The 13,929-nt window shown below is 45.7% G+C and overlaps 1 protein-coding gene across 5 annotated transcripts in view; it reads right to left on the reverse strand.

Moving 5' to 3' along the window:
* The window catches only part of PMFBP1 (polyamine modulated factor 1 binding protein 1), a 1,053,891-nt gene that overhangs the window by 79,686 nt on the left and 960,276 nt on the right, over positions 1 to 13,929 (reverse strand). For all 5 annotated transcript variants that reach the window (XM_029608277.1, XM_029608279.1, XM_029608278.1 and 2 more), the window contains 3 exons: positions 13,808 to 13,870; positions 4,188 to 4,297; positions 3,571 to 3,645 (listed from right to left, as the gene is read on the reverse strand). In XM_029608277.1, the coding sequence (XP_029464137.1) occupies positions 3,571 to 3,645; positions 4,188 to 4,297; positions 13,808 to 13,870 (248 nt within the window). The remainder of the gene's footprint in view (positions 1 to 3,570; positions 3,646 to 4,187; positions 4,298 to 13,807; positions 13,871 to 13,929) is intronic.

Genomic DNA, 13,929 nt, shown 5'->3' on the forward strand with positions numbered 1-13,929 from the left:
ACTATTTTCCCTGGCACTGAAGTCTGTAGTTTCCCGGATCACCCCTGGAGCCCTTTTTAAATATTGGGGTGTCTTGGGTATATGCCATTTGGTTCTATGGCTTTACCCATTCTTGTTTATCCAAGTACTTATCTCCTTCTCTGTTATTTGGTTTGCAATAGTTTCTTATTTATCAGTAAACATTTCCTGCCTTCTTCCTTCTGTAAATACTGAACAGAAAGTTCATTAAAAGTTCTCTGCTTTTTGCCAATCCTCCTCTTTGCTCACTTTTCTTACATAGTTCCCTCTGTTTTTCACCTCTCTCTTGTACATCTAAAGAAGCTGTTATGGCTTCCTTCTATTGATTAGACAATTTTCTCCTCCATTTGAACCTTTGCACTCTTAATTAATTAATTGTCCTCCATGCCGGCCTTTGTTTTTTTGATAATTCTGCATATCCTCCTATGCCTGTAATTTAAAAAAAAAAAAAAGTTTTTGATTACTAACTTGTTGTTCTTCCCTTTTCTGCTCTCTTTTTCCCCTTTGGTAACAAGTCCACTCAGTACTGACTTTTACTGCTGACCAAAATACTCTTCAGCTCTTGGATTTACCATAGGGCCTCAACACTATCATTCATCATCTTGAAATCAGTCCTCCTGAAGTCCAAGATCCTAATCTTTAGTTTGGTTCAGTTAAGCTCAGAGTTTAATATTGGATCACACAGTACAGTAATCATTAGACCCTAAAATTTCCTTTACCATGAGGTCAGTGACATTGTCTCCATTTGCCAATACCAGATCCAGCATCCTGCTCACAAGTGGACTTGTCAACTAGTTGTCTGAGATACGTCCCTTGTAGCAGATATCTAGTAGTCTGCGCAGGTCTATATCTGCAGATTCCCTACAAGAAAGACTTATCTTTTGTGTGCCATCTTGTTTGAATCTACTTCCTTTCCTTGTGCTGGAGGTCTGTAAAACAGTACTATATATATTTAAAATCTTTTCTATACCATCGCAACGGTTTACATGAAGGCACATAAATTAATGTAAGTGGATGCGTACTACAGTACATTCTAACAGGTGCCACAAAAAGGTTCAGTTACAATATATCATTAAATCATATTTATTTAGTTGTTTTTGTTTCCTTATTATCACAGTTACTGTTCAATGTAAAGGCTTCGCCTAAAGTTATTAAGTTACTTGTAAACCGATGCGATGTGCAAACGGTTGACGGTATATAAAAGGTTTTAAATAAATAAAATAAATAAATTGTTTAGTGAAGTAGTTCATGACTAGGTGTACCTCTAAGGTACTATTCACGGGTAAAATTCATATTCACAGTGTTTACAATTATGTTTGTTGTGATGTAGAGTTTCTAGGCTATTGTAATGCACATTCTTGCAATAGTGCTGTGCGCCGGTGCTCTCCTGTCTATTCCTGTATGTTTTCTATTCCCCAGTCTCTCTATAAAATGCTTGTTTAAAAAGCCATGTTTTTAAACTTTTCTTAAAGGTTTTGAGATATCTTTGTAATCTGATCTCTAGAGGCATTGTGTTCCAAAGTGTGGGGCCTGCTAAAGATAAGGCCCTTTTTCTCACTTGGGTTAGTCTCGCTGTTTTTACTGATGAAATGAATAAGAGTGCTTTATTTGCTGATCGAAGGTTTCTGTGTGGGATGTGTACTCGTAATGCTGTGTTTAGCCAGTCCGATTTTTCATCATGTATTAGTTTATGTATTGTACACAGGGCTTTGTAATTGGCTACCTATTGAACACAGAATTAATGTCATTCCGTAAGTGTTTCAGTTATATGGTCCCTCCTCCTTTTTCTGGTTAGTATTCTAGCTGCTGTGTTTTGAAGTATTTGAAGTGGCCTTATTGTTGTATTCGGGAGTCCTAGTAAAAGGGCGTTACAGTAGTCTGTGCTGGAGAAAACTAGTGCCTGAAGTACTGTTCTGAAATCAGCTAATGTTAGTAGTGTTTTAGTTTTCTGAGTACCATGAGTTTTGCATAGCTCTCTTTTACTTTTAGCGATATGTGTTGTTTTAGATTGATTTCTGGGTCCATTATTATTCCAAGGTTTCATACTTTTTCAGCTAGTTCAATTTTCTGGTTGTTTTTGAGGACTATTGGGGTTTGGATGATTTCAATATTTTTCCGTTCAGTGTAGAAATTCTGTTTTTTCAATATTAATCACAAGTTCCATTCGGTTTAGCAGTGGTTTTATAATGTCTAGGCACATGTTAGCTAGGTTTAATGTTTTCTATAATGTGTCCTCCATTGGAAGAATTAGTTGGATATCGTCTGCATAAATGTAATGTAAGATTCCTAGTCCTGCTAGCAGATGGCATAATGGCAGCATGCATATGTTAAAGAGGGTTACAGATAAGGCTGATCCCTGCGGTACTCCTGTTTTGAGATTGACTTTTTCTTAGAATATGTTGTTGATCTGAACCTGAAAGAACCTATTATTTAGATATGAACTGAACCAGTTTATTGTTTTGCTGTGTAATCCGATTTCTTCTAGTCTTTTTAGTAGTATTTTATGGTTTACTGTGTCGAAGGCTGCTGATAAGTCTAGCATTATTAGAATGTAATGTTTACCGCTGTCAAAACCTCTTAGAATATTGTCTGTTAGCGAGAGATGTAGAGTAGTATATAATTTTTCTTAGGTTTTTCCACTACAACTCACAGTAATTGCTCTCTGTTTATTTCAATGACTATCATGTTTCTAAGATAAAGATCTACTCCCATTTTTTTTTCTCTACACTCTCAAGATATTACAGCCTGGGATGGCCCCTGGTTTCCATTATACCAAAATTTACAATCATATCAAAGTCTGCATCTACCATTGCAGCATATTTGTTGACTGCTCTGCGATGTCTCCAATGATCAAAAATTGGGTGTTATGGATGTTAGGAGAAGACCTCATCATGGTCACTCATAAGTTTGACTTTCATCGAGTCTTCTTGTTATTAGAGAAATATATATTGAAATATTTATTTAGAAAGATGTAGGGGCAATTTCCTAAAGTTATAATTTGTTGTTGGAAGATGTTGTTTATTTTAGATTTTTATATTCCACTTTTCAGCACTTCAAAATGGATTACATTCAGGTACTGTAAGTATTTCCCTGTCCCCAGAGGGTTTACAATCTAAGTTTGCACTTGAGGCAATGGAGAGTAAAGTGACTTGATCAAGGTCACAAGAAGTGACAGCGGGACTTGAACCCTGGTCTCCCTGGTATAGCTGAGTTTAAAATATTTTGGACAACTTTTTGGAGGATAGGTCCCTTAATATATACTATCTAGGTAGATATGGGGATCTTCTCGTTTTCTGCAGGGTATGTCTAAGTGATTCAGGTTGGCCACAGTTAGAGACAGAATACTAGGTTTCATAGACTGACCCAGCATAGCATTTCTTATAAACATACATCAATGATTACAGGTCAATCTATATGTCCACCCAGTCAGTCATCCCATACAGAAATTAATATTCAAGTACCTATACAACAAAAATAGATCATAAAATAAAGAACCAAATTCTGCTTTAGAATGTCTAGCTAATTTCCATCAGTAGGTAGTAGCACACTCACTCCTTCTCAGTCAGCAGTTGTGCAATCTGTTTACTTTGCTGCCGGATCTTGGTACCAAGTTTTTCATTTGCCTGCCTGAAAGGAAAATCCAGAAGAGACAGTAAAACAGCATTCAGTATCCAAAGTCTGCCCCCCAATCCAGTGGGAATATAGAGGAAGAAATCAGGAAAATCAAAATCTAAGGTATAATTAACAGAATAGAAAAACGGTTTTCATGCTACCCTAATGCTTTGTTTTATATACTACATATATACCACTTTGTCTAAATTTCATGACTTCTAAAAACGGTTTATAAAATAATAAATTAAATACAGCTTTTTCTAGCACCTCTCTGCATACACACATTACTGCTCTTCTCAGAAAGAAGCAGAGGCATTAAGAAGGCTGCCCTGAAAAATTCATTCCACTACCAAAAGAATTATTCCCACCAAGAGATATGTTTGGAGCTGTAACACCCTCCACTCATGGAAATATCCTCTCCCTACCATTCTATTGCCTCTCTTCCTCTCAGCACACAGTTCAAATGCACCCTACCAATCTGATAATCTGCTCCCACCTCTTCTCTCAGCACACAGTTCTATTGCCCCTTCTGGGACATACTTCCTGCAGACACTCACTTTTGCTCTTGCACCCACTGGTTAACATTGGAAACAACCAGTTCACTTTCCTGGTGGAGTCTTTGGCTATCTGATCTTGCAGCCCTCAGGGAGTTCTGCAGTGCCTCCACCTATAAATGTAATACATTGCAACATGACAACACTGTGAAGGATAGAAGAGTGAGGGAGAGAAAATGATGCCCACACAGCAACAGTGCCAAATGATATTAGTATATCAATATTGAGAAATGTGAAAATGGTATTAACTTTTTGCAGATGCTTTAAGATGCTTGCTGAAAAAGGTTAGAAATATAAAAATGTGGCAAAACATGCCAGGGAGAGAAAATTGGTTATATAGCGATAAATACCAAACAAAGATATACACAAGGATGGATAAAGTACTGCGATTTATAACTGTGATCTAAAACTCCCTCATAATCCACATCTTACTGGTGGGAGGGGAGGGGAACAGGTCAATTCAGTTTAAATCTCAGAGGTCAAAGTACATTGTAGGGATGTGCATTCGTTATGAACGAATGCGCAATCCGCAATGTATAGGTCCCTATTTGTTGCATTCGTGGGGTCCCGAAACGTATGGTGAACCCTCACGAATGCAACGTATCATTAACGAATAAATTCCCCACCCTCCTGACCCCCCCCAAGATTTGCCAAAAGTCTCTGGTGGTCCAGCGGGGGTCCTGGAGCGATCTCCTGCACTCGGGCTGTCGGCACTCAAAATGGCGCCGATAGCCTTTTCCCTTACTATATCACAGGGGCTACCGGTGCCATTGGTCGGCCCCTGTCACATGGTAGGAGCACAAGATGGCGCCAACCGTCCATTGCTCCTACCATGTGACAGGGGCCGACCAATGGCACCGGTAGCCCCTGTGACATAGTAAGGGCAAAGGCTATCGGCGTCATTTTGAATACCGGCAGCCGACGTCCCGAGTGCAGGAGATCGCTCCAGGACCCCCGCTGGACCACCAGGGACTTTTGGCAAGTCTTGGGGGTTCATGAGGGTGGGGGGTTGTAGTTAATTAAATTTAAAGGGTTGGGATGGGGGTTTTTTCAACTTTAATGGGAAACGAATACCATATTTAACTAATGGTCAAATCAGGGTCCCCCGAAAACGGATGCGGGTCCCGATGAATACGAAAACTGAATCGGACGAATCCATCCCTGCTGCACATCCCTAGTACACTGTGATGTCACTCAGCATGTTTAATGCTTCTTTGCTATTGGTAAGTGCCTGCGGTTACCAGCCTACTCCATTTCTTCTCTATCTGACCTTAAGGTTGCCATACTCTTGCATAAGAAATTCAAAGGAACACTCCAGGATGAAACCGCTGAACTGGAACCCATCAAAAAATGTAACACTATCACCCTATATCTGAACAGACACAATGGCTTCATGACTCCTACAACTATCTATGAATTTAACTGTTATCAGATCATTCTGTCTTTTCACACTTACTTCAGTTGTCAATAGGCTATACCAGTGGTTCTCAACCAGTGTGTCACCAAGGGGTGGACTTGACATAGCAAGCCTATGCTTTCTATAACAGCCACATGTGCTTGCTGCTTGAGGAGAGTGCAGAGTAAGGAGCTGGTAATTAAAATTCCTCATCACAGCTCCCTTTTCCCTCAACCCTGGCAATCTGCCACCACCCAATCCAAGCCAGAAATGTTGCAGGCACGCTGGACGCTAGTTCTGCTGCACCTCCCCCCCCTTCTTGGAGTTTCAGTTTTTCTCTGAATGCTTATTTATAAATTATGGTATTTTATTCTGTATTAGAGTCAGTCTGCATTCTGCATGCTTGACAGAGGTAAGGGATTCTGCGTAGGAATCTAGAGCAGTCTGGCTGTCTTTGTTTTTCCAATAGTAAGTGTACTGTGTTCAATATTTGCAGTCTTGCTTTTTCATAGCTAAGGTTGTTGCTGTTCAAATCCTGGGTGTTAGTGCTCTTATGGTATGACTGGTATGCTATAAAACTCTAAATGTCTTTTTAGCAGGTTTTCTTGTTATTTTACAAAGTGGCTGGCAGAGAAGGGATTTTGAAGTACTATTACCAAGGGGATATCAGAATTTGAATATATTTTTTGTATAATAAGTTGACAGGGGAAATTTCCTATCAGGGTCATTTATCAAAATGCGTTATGGTGTTAACGCACATGATAGTTATTGCAACGTGCGGTGCAAATGCAAATTTAACAAATTTATTCAAAGAGGTGTAATTTGGGAGGGGTTTGGGTGGGATCAATTAAAATGAGGGTCATTATCGCACATGTTTAACGCTGGAATTAACTACACCTTTTTTCCTGGCAATAAGCTATGTGATAGGCCCCAAACACAATTTGTGATAAATATCACAAATTCTGTATCAGACATTTTTTTTGGGGGGGGGGGAGCCTCTGGGGTGGCATACAGTAATCAACTATTTATACCACTATAGGAGGGCCAGCTAGTAACTCGAGGTGAGGTTTTGGTGTTGGTCTAGGGTTTTGGGGCCAGTTTTACATACACAGTGAGACGTACGAACAGAACAGTAGAACTCAGTGAAGATTTGACATGATTTGGAGTGAGGAAAGTCATACAAAGAAGAGATTTCTGCAATATTCTCTCGCCCTAGCTTGATGGACTCTCTACCAGGGTACTATCAAGCTAGGGCGAGAGAACACTGAAGTAATCTAATCTTAGTCTGACTTTCCTCACTCCAAATCAAGTCAAATCGTCAATGAGGTCTACTGTGCTGTTCATACGTCTCATTATGCATGGAAAACTGGCCCAAAAATCCTAGACCACCACCAAATTTTCACCTTGAGTTACTAGCTGGCCCTCCTATAATGGTATAAATAGTTGACGGCTATGAAAGCATTATAAAGAGTTTGCATCTCTCTCTCTCAGTAGCAAAGCACAAATATCACAGGGCATGAAAACTTTAATGCATGTTGCAATAAACTACCTATACATGATGCAGTAACTCTGAAATTATCATAGCCATGCCCTTTTTCCTTATCATGGGCATTCTTCATGCAAAAATTATTGCATTTTGATTAATCTAGACCTGTACTCTGTATAAACTCCAGAAGAGGTCGAAACGTTCTAAGGTTGACAGTGAAATGCATGAGAGTTTGTATGTATTGAAAAACTGTGTGCTGCATATGCATATCAGTCCCAGATTTCTCATTGATGCAGTAGGCAAATGATACAGGAAGCAAAGATTAAAATTTTTGTGAAAAAAATAAAATTTAATAATGATATTTTATAAGCAGTTATTGAAACTAAAGAATATGTTATCTTTCTCCTGCATCATTTTCAGCAATAAAATATCTAGGACTTTTTCTTTTTTAGAATAGCTGTTAAATGTAGTGTGCACTGTGTCACACACGTGAGCATCATCTGTCAGGTATGTCACGATGGAAAAAAGGTTGAGATCCACTGGGCTATACTATAATGCTATTAACACTCTCTCCACACCATGTTCTGCTAATCCAATGTCTTCTCTTTGTTCTGTATATATTTTACCCATCTCCTGATCATCACTTCATACATCTGACTAAGTGGACTCTGTCCTCAAAAGCTTATGCTTTAATAAATAGACTAATCTACAAGGTACCACCTGACTCCTGTCATTTTTTGCTATACCAGACTAACACTGCTATCCCTCTGAAGGCATTTCTTGCTTAGTTTCCTATAAGGGAAAACAGTCTCTCTTGTTTAATGTTGAGATTACTTACCTGATAATATCCTTTTCCTTAGTGTATGCAGATGGACTCAAAACAAATGGGTATAGTGTGCTCGTGCTAGCAGTTGGAGACGGATCTGACGTCAGCCCGGGTACATATACCCCCACAGGAAGTGTAGCAAATCAGTAATCTTCCTTGCAAAGCTTTTATGGATACATGTGTGACTGACCGATCGATTAAATGAACAGGATTACCCTGACCAATTGATAGTAGCTGGAGACCGCTAGTGTACTCAGCCGGAAGGCGTCGACACCCGGCAGGGTGGATGCCCTATATAAGAAAACATGGCTTACCGTGAGTCGGCGAATCCCCATGTATACCGGCAGCCGGGCAGGATGCTGAGTCCATCTGCATACACTAAGGAAAAGGAGATTATCAGGTAAGTAATCTCAACATTTCCTAGCGTGTAGCAGATGGACTCAAAACAAATGGGATGTACAAAAGCTACTCCCGGACTGGGCGGGAGGCTGCCCGAGGACCGTTTAGGATTGCCCTCATGAATGCTGTGTCCTCCCTGGCCTGGACATCCAGACGGTAGAATCTGGAGAAGGTATGGAGGGAGGACCACGTCGCCGCTTTACATATCTCTGCAGGCGACAGCAGCTTAGTTTCTGCCCAAGAGGTTGATTGTGCTCTGGTAGAATGAGCCTTGACCTGTAGAGGTGGTGGTTTTCCCGCCTCTACGTAGGCTGCCTTGATAACTTCTTTAATCCAGCGGGCGATGGTTAGCATGAGGCCGCTTCCCCTTGCTTCTTCCCACTGTGCAGGATGAACAGGTGGTCCGTCTTTCGTACTGATTCTGACATTTCCAGGTATCTGGACAGCAGTCTGCCGATGTCGAGATGGCGTAGCATTCGACCTTCTTCCGACTTCTTCAAACCTTCCGTGGTAGGCAAGGATATGGTTTGGTTGAGGTGAAAGTGTGAGACCACTTTGGGTAAGAAGGATGGAACTGTGCGAAGATGGATAGCCTCTGGAGTGATTCTGAGAAATGGATCACGGCAGGATAATGCTTGCAATTCTGAGATGCAGCGTGCTGAACACACAGCCAGCAAAAACACCATCTTCAAGGTTAACAAACGGAGAGACAGGCCTCGAAGGGGCCTGAAGGCGGATCCCGCTAGAAAGTCCAATACTAGGTTGAGGTTCCACAAGGGCACTGGCCACTTCAGTGGCGGGCGAATGTGTTTGACTCCTTTCAGGAAACGTGAGACATCTGGGTGTTTGGCAATGGTGTTGCCATCACTCCTGGGGCCGTAGCAAGACAGCGCTGCTACCTGAACCTTGATGGAGCTGAGGGACAGACCCTTCTGAAGTCCATCTTGTAGGAAGTCCAAAATGATAGGAATCTTAGCGGCATGTGAATTGGTGCTGTGAGAGTCGCACCAGGCTTCAAAAACTCTCCAGACCCTGATATATGTCAGTGATGTGGAGAACTTACGTGCTCGGAGAAGTGTATCTATTACCGGCTCCGAGTATCCTCTTTTCTTCAGTCTAGCCCTCTCAATGGCCAGACCGTAAGAGAGAATTGAGCCGGATCCTCGTGGAGGATGGGGCCTTGCCGTAGCAGGTCCCTGTATGGAGGCAGAGGTAGAGGGTTCCCTGCCAGTAGTCTTCTCATGTCTGCATACCAGGGTCTTCTTGGCCAGTCCGGGGCCACTAGAAGAACCAGGCCTCGGTGCCGCTGAATCTTGTGTACAATGGCGCCCAGCAGGGGCCATGGAGGAAAGGCGTATAGCAGGATCCCCTGAGGCCACGGCTGTACCAGGGCATCGATCCCCTGGGCTCGAGGATCCCGCCTGCGGCTGAAATATCTGGGAACTTGAGCGTTGGACCTGTCCACTAATAGGTCCATGGCTGGCGTCCCCCATTGATCCACAATTATCTGAAAAGCTGTGGGCGACAGCTGCCATTCCCCCGGGTTTAGGCTTTCTCTGCTGAGGAAGTCTGCCGTCGTGTTGTCCTTCCCGGCGATGTGGATGGCGGAGATGTCCTGGAGATTTGCTTCTGCCCAAATCATCAGGGCAGCTATCTCTAGGGACACTTGTTGGCTTCTGGTTCCGCCCTGTCGGTTGATGTATGCCACCGTGGTGGCGTTGTCTGACATCACTCTGACTGCTCTGTTGCGAAGTCTGTGGGCAAATCGCAGGCATGCTAGCCTGACTGCCCGTGCCTCTAGTCGGTTGATGTTCCACCTTGACTCTTCTCTGGTCCACCGCCCTTGGGCGGTGAGCTCCTCGCAGTGTGCTCCCCATCCGTTCAGGCTGGCATCTGTGGTGAGCAGGATCCAGGTTGGGGAGGACATTCTTGACCCCCGGCCCATGTGGCCGGGCTGCAACCACCACCGTAGCTGATTCCGCACTGTGGCTGGTAGAGGTAGGTGTACGGTGTAGTCCCGTGATCGCGGGCTCCACCGAGATAGGAGGGCGCGTTGTAATGGTCTCATATGAGCCTGCGCCCATGGTATCACCTGCAGTGTGGATGCCATGAGGCCGAGGACCTGTAGGTAATCCCGAGCTGTAGGCCGGCTGGCGCTCAGCAGGGCCTGCAGATGATTCCGGAGTTTCGACTTCCTTTTGGAAGTCAGGCTGACCTTGTCTTCCTGGGTGTCGAATTGAACCCCTAGGTATTCCAGCGACTGAGAAGGCTGTAGGGAACTCTTGGTCAAGTTTACTACCCATCCAAGGCTTTCCAGAAGAGCAATAACTCTGTTGGTTGCCTGGTGGCTCTCCTCCGGTGACTTTGCCCTGATCAGCCAATCGTCCAGGTAGGGATGGACGAGGATTCCTTCCTTCCTGAGTGCCGCCGCCACTACTACTATTACCTTGGTAAAGATCCACGGCACGGTGGCTAACCCGAAGGGTAAAGCTCGGAACTGGAAGTGCTGATTCAGGACTTTGAAGCGTAAATAGCGCTGGTGATCCCGATGGATTGGGATATGCAAGTAGGCTTCCGACAGATCTAGGGAGGTGAGAAACTCCCCTGGTTGTACCGCATTCTTGACAGACCGCAGAGTTTCCATGAGAAAGCTGGGGACCCGTAGGTGTCGGTTGACTGACTTGAGGTCCAGGACGGGCCTGAAAATGCCCTCCTTCTTGGGTACTATGAAATAAATGGAATAATGCCCAGAATCTATCTCCCCGGCAGGCACTGGGATTATGGCTTTTAGGGCCAGGAGCCTCTGCAAGGTAAGTTCTAATGCAGTCTTCTTGAGAGGTGAACAAGGAGATTCCACAAACTTGGCCGGCAGAAGCCGAAGAAAATCCAGGTAATACCCTTCTCGGATGATGGCGAGGACCCACTGGTCCGAAGTGATCTCGACCCACCTGCGGTAGAAGAGGGTTAGCCTGCCCCCTATGGCTGCTACCCCCGGGTGGGTCGGATGATTGTCACTGGGGATTGCGGCCGGGCCCAGAACCCGAGCCGGTTCTCCTCTTGCTGTGCTTAGCGCGAAAGGGCTGGTTCCTGGCCTGAGAACGAGGTGCTTGGTAGCGAGCCCTGTAAGGGTTGAAGCGCTGAGAGTTTCTACCTCTGGATGGTCTAGAAAAAGAACGCTGGCTCCTCCTTGACCTGTCTTCTGGTAGACGGGGTAATGGAGAGGCAACCCATTTAGTAGCCCAGTTCTTGAGATCGCTGCTGAACAGTAGGGAACCTTAAAGGGCATTCTTGTGAGTCGTGTTTTGGAGGAAGAGTCGGCCGCCCAATTACGTAGCCAGAGCTGTCTCCTGGCTGCCACTGAGGATGACACTCCCTTGCCTGCCGTACGGACGAGGTCGGAGGCTGCATCAGTGAGGAATGCGAGAGCTGATTCCATGCCTTCTCCCGGGGTGTTGTTTCTAGCTTGCGATAAACAGGAATGCATCACCACGGTGCAGCAGGTCGCGATTCGTAGGGACATGGCTGCTACCTCAAAGGCTTGTTTCAGAATGGTGTCCATGCGCCGGTCATGTGCATCCTTGAGGGCCGCTCCCCCCTCAACCGGAATGGTGGTGCGCTTCACAATTGCATTAATTATGGCGTCTACCTTGAGGCATGCCAGCAGCTCCCTGGACGCCGGATCCAGAGGGTACATGCCTGCCAAGGCCTGACCCCCTTTGAATGAGGCCTCTGGTGCCTTCCATTCCAGATCGATTAGCTGTTGCGCTGCTTGTAGGAGGGGAAAATGGTGAGTTGTTTGGCGCAGGCCCTCTAACAGGGGGTTCATTTTAGGGTCCCCTGGGGTGTCCTGGCCCGGAATGGCCAGTTCCGATAGGCATTGTGATACCAGGCCTGAAAGATCTTCTTTCCGAAAGAAGCGCCTCATGGTCCGATATGGCTCCACCTCCGAGGGAAGTTCACCCTCCTCGGAGGGCTCCTCATTTTCCTCGGAGCAATCCGAATCCCCATAATCGGGGCTGTTGGGCGGCGAGTGGCCGCACCTAGGTCTCGAGGGTCCAGGGGCCGGATCAATCGGGACGGAAAGACCCATTCGAGGAGCAGACTGCATCTGGACAAAGGCGTGAATCCCCTTGAATAAGTCCACCCAGGAAAGCGAAGCCGGATCTGGCCGAAGGGGCACCAGGTCTCTCGGGTTCCCTGGCTGCTCTCCGCGGCCTGCTAGGTCCGGGGTGTTCCCTAGGAACCGCTGGGCTGGGACCGGTCCTGTCCTGGAACTCCCATGGCCTCCTCACATTGGGCACACAGTGAGTCTGCCTCCTCGCTCTGTGTGGCTCTGATGTTGCATGCTGAGCAGAGGCTTAGAGCTTTCATACCTGATTCTGGAGGTGCCGGCTCTGCGGACGCCTGGACTCTCTTATGCTCCATTTGCCTGAAAATCGGTGTCGCCCAATGATGTGCGCCTAACAAGTGCGTTTAACGGCAAGTGCCTAGAACGGGCGTCTTACAATGTGCACCTATAAACGGGCGTCTTACCTAAGAACGGGCGTCTTATAATGTGCGCCTATAAACGGGCATCTTACAATGTGCGCCTATAAACGGGTGTCCTACAATGTGCGTCTATAAACGGGCGTCTTACAATGTGCGCCTATAACGTGAGCTAGCAACGTGCGCCTATCGCGTGCGCCAGCAACGTGCGCCTATCGCGTGCGCCAGCAACGTGTGCCTATCGTGTGCACGTAGCAACATGCACTTATTTGGCGAAGATGAGTAGACAGGCAAAATGGCGACCTCCTTAGCGGGCTGCCTTGTAGGCAGGCCCAGTTAGTCCACACTTCCTCGGAGACCCAGTAAAGATGTACGCCTTACCTTGTCTTCGGCGCTTCCTGGCTGTGACCCGGGCGGTCTCCAGCTGCGGGGGGAAGAGGGTGAGTACCTTCACCGCCGCGCCTCTAGGCCGCGCCCGAACTCGTCTCGCTCGGGGGCCAAGTCCACGCCGGGACCGAGGCTGCCTCTAGGCCGCACCCGAACTCGTCTCGCTCAGGGGCCAAGCCGCGCCCGAGCCCTTCACACTCGGGGGCTAGGTCCCTGCCGCGAACCGGCCACCGGACCGAGGCTCTTACCTCCGAGGGACCACGGAAGTCAGCTCTGGAAACTCAATTGGGTGAGTGACCGCCTGGTATCACCACAGGAGTGCGGGGCTCGTCTTCAGTAGGATTCTTCTATGAATTTAGTCGTTAGAATTTGGAAACACGCTCAGCGAGCGTGAGGTAGCTCCAAACTGCTTTGGAGACGGAAATTACTGATTTGCTACACTTCCTGTGGGGGTATATGTACCCGTGCTGACGTCAGATCCGTCTCCAACTGCTAGCACGAGCACACTATACCCATTTGTTTTGAGTCCATCTGCTACACGCTAGGAAATGATGTAATTTATTATACAGAAATCAACATAATGAACATTGTCATTACTATGCAAATATACACATACATAGAAACACACACAAGGAATCACTTACCTCATGGCTAAGCACTGCACATCTTTGCTTCAGTACAGTGAGCTCATTTTGTAAGGCATCTTTCTATTGAGAAAAATGGAAAAGACATCATGTATGCAAAGAAAGGAAATGTATTGATGGGG

Source organism: Rhinatrema bivittatum, chromosome 7, assembly GCF_901001135.1.
Source record: "Rhinatrema bivittatum chromosome 7, aRhiBiv1.1, whole genome shotgun sequence".
Taxonomy (NCBI): Eukaryota; Metazoa; Chordata; class Amphibia; order Gymnophiona; family Rhinatrematidae; genus Rhinatrema; species Rhinatrema bivittatum.